At 34.6% G+C, this 4,120-nt stretch overlaps 1 protein-coding gene across 2 annotated transcripts; it reads left to right on the top strand.

Moving 5' to 3' along the window:
* Positions 1-791: 791 nt before the first annotated feature.
* LOC135222852 (uncharacterized) lies at positions 792-2,852 on the top strand. Of its 2 annotated transcripts, none has more exons than XM_064261183.1 (2): positions 792-1,032; positions 1,184-2,852. In XM_064261183.1, exons 1-2 carry the CDS (start codon positions 973-975, stop codon positions 2,564-2,566), a joined length of 1,443 nt encoding a protein of 480 aa, XP_064117253.1. In that variant the 5' UTR covers positions 792-972; the 3' UTR covers positions 2,567-2,852. The 2 variants fall into 2 exon arrangements, with proteins under 2 accessions (XP_064117253.1, XP_064117254.1); XM_064261184.1 differs by having other exon boundaries at positions 794-1,032; positions 1,187-2,689.
* The last annotated feature ends 1,268 nt before the right edge of the window (positions 2,853-4,120 follow it).

Raw genomic sequence — 4,120 nt, 5'->3', positions numbered from 1 at the left:
TATATATATATATATATATATATATAATTGAGAGATGATATAGTCTTTTATACATTTACATCGTTGTTTCTGAACCAGGCAGCATTTCTATATATATGTTCGATATTTTACAAACATATTTCCCTAAGTAGGCATGTTTTTTTGTTTTGAACAATGTTTATTTGCGTACTTAAGTATAGTCGATTCATTTAAGGTAGATTCTTGTGCCTACGAGACGTTTGTTTGGCGGCCTCTGATTGGCTGGTAGCGGGAGGCAGACTGCTCGCTCAGTGGGTCATATTTTCGTTTGTAGCTTAGAAAACTAGCAATATGTTTACATTTCTTCATTTATCTCACGTTTTACAAAAGATAGGAAAGTTTTGGTCATACCTAAGGATTCGGTATTAAATGTACAATTAAATAATCTTTTTTTGAAATCAATAAGTTAAAATACAAAGGAATTACAACGAGTAGAAGTGAAGGGAGAAACATTTCTTCTTTATACCTGTTTTTATTCATCATCGGATTTTGCATAATTCATGAGATCAAGATAAAATAAAATCTTGTGTTATCAAACAATAAAATCACCCTGAATACGCTGGTGCTTTCAGATTTTAGATGCGTGTAATATGTAAAGAGAAAATGAAGAATATGTCTTATTATGTTGCATTCGTGCTTGACTCGGTTTGACAGTAGTGCCGAGACACATCGTTGGGTGGTCCTCTCAGCTAGAGCCGTTGGCGTGTTGGCAGTTGCCAATTGGCGATATGAGAAGTGCAGTTTCGAGACTATGTATTCACCGAATTATTATGTCCTTATATTTTCTATAAATAAATGCATAGAATTCCCATTATGACTTTCGAACATTTTTACTCAAATATCATATATGTCCGTATTTCTGGACATATCTGATAAAAAAGTAAATAATCAGATGGATGCATCTGGTATCGTTGGAGGTGTAGGCTGGCCGCGGGCGGGAAATTCAGTCCAGGAATGAATTTGAAATCTACGGACCTACTTCGCACTCTTCAGCTCATCCTTAGTTTTAATGAGGTTGGTTTCAACATATTGTTTCTAATTTTCTTATATGAATATATTTTCAAACTTAAGAGATATCAGAGACTTAATTGAGTGATATGAAATAATAATCTCAGTGGAGCAATAAACAGCAACGAACTAAGCAAGATTTTTTTTTCTTTTCAAGCAGATGTCTCAAGATGACAGCATCATTCGTCGCACCGTTTCCAGATTTGCAAGTCAAGCTCGCAACATTATAATGAATGTTCATCGTTACTTCAGCTCACAGTGGGGAGCAGACTCAAGAAATGAAGTATTTGAGAAGACCGCCAAAGCTACAGGAGTGCCAACCAACACAGTGAAAAAAATCAAGCGACAGTCATCTGAATGTGGTAACGTCCCCTTCGCTTCACCTGTATATCCCAGGAAGAGGATCCGAGTGAAGGACAAGGTGGATAGTTTTGAAAATGAGTGTATTCGGAAGGAGAATTTGTCTTTTTACGAGAGAGGAGAGCTCCCAACGTTAGATGCCCTACTGGAAAAAGTGAAGGAAGACCCGGTAAAGTTTAATGGTGGAAGAACAACGTTATGGAAAATTGTGAGAGGGCTTGGATTCCGGTACAAAAAAGTGACGAGTGGAAGAGCAATTTTAATGAAACGTGATGATATAGTGGCAGCGAGAGCTGAATACCTACGGTTAATTGAAAAGAATAGGAATTGTAGTCCAACTGAACGTAAACCTGAAGTATTCCTTGATGAAACTTGGATAAACCAAAATGAATGTGTACGTCAGTGTTGGACAACGGGTGAAGGCGAAATAGGACCCAAACTTAAGACTGGAAAGGGGTCAAGATTTATTGTGGTGCACGCGGGGAGTGAGAAGGGGTTTGTCAAAGATGCGCTATTGTTGTTTAGGTCAAAAAATGGTGCCAAAGGGGACTACCATGATTCCATGGGCCATGAAAGGTTTTTAAAGTGGTTTAAGGTACAACTATTGCCTAATATAGAAGATAGATCTCTAATCATAATGGACAATGCTCCATACCACAGCAAAATAGAAAATAAAGTGCCAACAACCAGCAACAGAAAAAGTGAAGTCATAGAGTGGCTTTCTTCTAATAACGTCACCCACGACCCATCAGCAACAAAGCCAAAATTGCTGCAGATTGCCAAGTGTCACAAAGAAAAACAGAGGTATGTGATAGATGAGATAGCCCGTGCAAATGGTCATGAAGTGCTCAGGCTGCCACCATATTATTGTCAGTTTAACCCCATAGAACTTATTTGGGCTCAAATAAAGGGGGATATCAGAAAAAATAACTCTAATGCAAATCAATCTTTGAAAACTGTTGAACAGCTTACGAGACTGGCGATAGACAAAGTTACAACAGAAGACTGGAAGAAATGTTTTCACCACGTTAAGAAATTAGAAGATGATTATAGGAGGAAAGATGTTGCTAGAGAGCATATGTTTGAAAGTTTTGTTATTGACATTGGAGATGACGAAACTGACAGTGATGATATTGATATTAGGGAGGATGACACTGACAGTGATGATATATATCAATGATTTTCCATTATTTTTTTTTTAAGTTGAAGACCTAACAGTGTTTCTATAGTTTTCCATTTTTTAGATAGGCAATTTCATAACTACAGTATATCCATATGAGTTTCCTTTTTTTTTAATATTTAGGCATAACAATGTACATATCTGTTTATAAATTCTTTTTACTTGGTTTTAATAGAAAAGGGGATATCAATGTATCTTTATAATTTCCCATTCTTTTTGTTCCAATAGGTAATGACATGACTATGTATATATGCATGATTTTCCTTTATTTATTTTTTAAATAATGATGACGTAAGAAATAAAAATTTGTAAAATTTTAATTTCTTTTTGTTCATATCGATAGCCTAATGACATACCAATGTTAAGCCTACTGTAGTATGATTTTCTTTTGTGTTTATGACATAATATATCTGCATGAATTTCCATTCTTTTTGTATAAAAAGATGATGATATAACAGTCTTCTGATTAGTCTCATTATCCTACATGTACTATATATATATACAATTATGCAGGGCTGTGGGAACGGTTACGGGAGCTATACTAACTCAGGTATGAATTAAGTGATTCAAGAATAATCAACTACCTCAGGAGAAAACTAAGCAAATTTTTCCTAAACATTGTTTTAGACATGTTGTCAAGTGTAACATGTATATAAAGGAGATAAACATTCTGGTGTAAGAGTAACTCAAGCAATTCTGAAAAAGACAGTATATTATATTCGTTACATCGTCAACAAATTTTATGGTAAGAAATAAACATTTGTACTTTTGTTTATTGAGTGAACATATGAAAACCATAAGCTTTTGATGTTATTGGCCAGAGAAACAAGTTCTGTTATTTATCAGTGAGCCTCATAAAGCATGTACATTTCTCACTTAGACTAAATTGAAGCCAACACCCAGATGCATCCATCTGATTATTTACTTTTCTTTTATCAGATATGTCCAGAAATACGGACATATATAATATTTTAGTAAAAATGTTCGAAAGTCATAATGAGAATTCTATGCATTTATTTATAGAAAATGTAATGACATAATAATTCGGTAAATACATATTCTCGAAACTGCAAACTTCTCATCGCCAATTGGCAACTGCCAACACGCCAACAGCTCTAGCTTAGAGGACCAGCCCCACGATATCTTGCGTCTCTCGGCACTACTGTCAAACCGAGTCAAGCACGGATGCAACATAATAAGACATATTCTTCATGTTCTCTTTACATATTACACGTATTTAAAATCTGAAAGCACCAGCGTATTCAGGGTGATTTTATTGTTTTAAAACACAAGATTTCATTTTATCTTGATCTCGTGAATTATGCAAAATCCGATGATGAATAAAAACAGGTATAAAGAATGAAATGTTTCTCCCTTCACTTCTACTCGTTGTAATTCCTTTGTATTTTAACTTATTGATTTCAGGAAAAGATTCATTAATTGTACATTTAATACTGAATCCTTTGGTATGACCAAAACTTTCCTATCTTTTGTAAAACGTGAGATAAATGAAGAAATGTAAACATATTGCTAGTTTTCTAAGCTACAAACGAA

The sequence above is a fragment of the Macrobrachium nipponense genome, chromosome 8, assembly GCF_015104395.2.
Source record: "Macrobrachium nipponense isolate FS-2020 chromosome 8, ASM1510439v2, whole genome shotgun sequence".
NCBI classification, from domain to species: Eukaryota; Metazoa; Arthropoda; class Malacostraca; order Decapoda; family Palaemonidae; genus Macrobrachium; species Macrobrachium nipponense.
Note: the sequence above shows the minus strand (reverse complement) of the source record. Positions and strands in the feature narration are given on the sequence as shown.

Excerpts from the sequence above, each read along its gene's own strand:
- LOC135222852 (XM_064261183.1), top strand. The coding sequence starts at position 973 with ATGAATTTGAAATCTACGGACCTACTTCGCACTCTTCAGCTCATCCTT. Across the intron at positions 1,033-1,183 it reads TCATCCTTAGTTTTAATGAG|CAGATGTCTCAAGATGACAG; the intron begins GTTGGTTTCAAC and ends TTTCTTTTCAAG.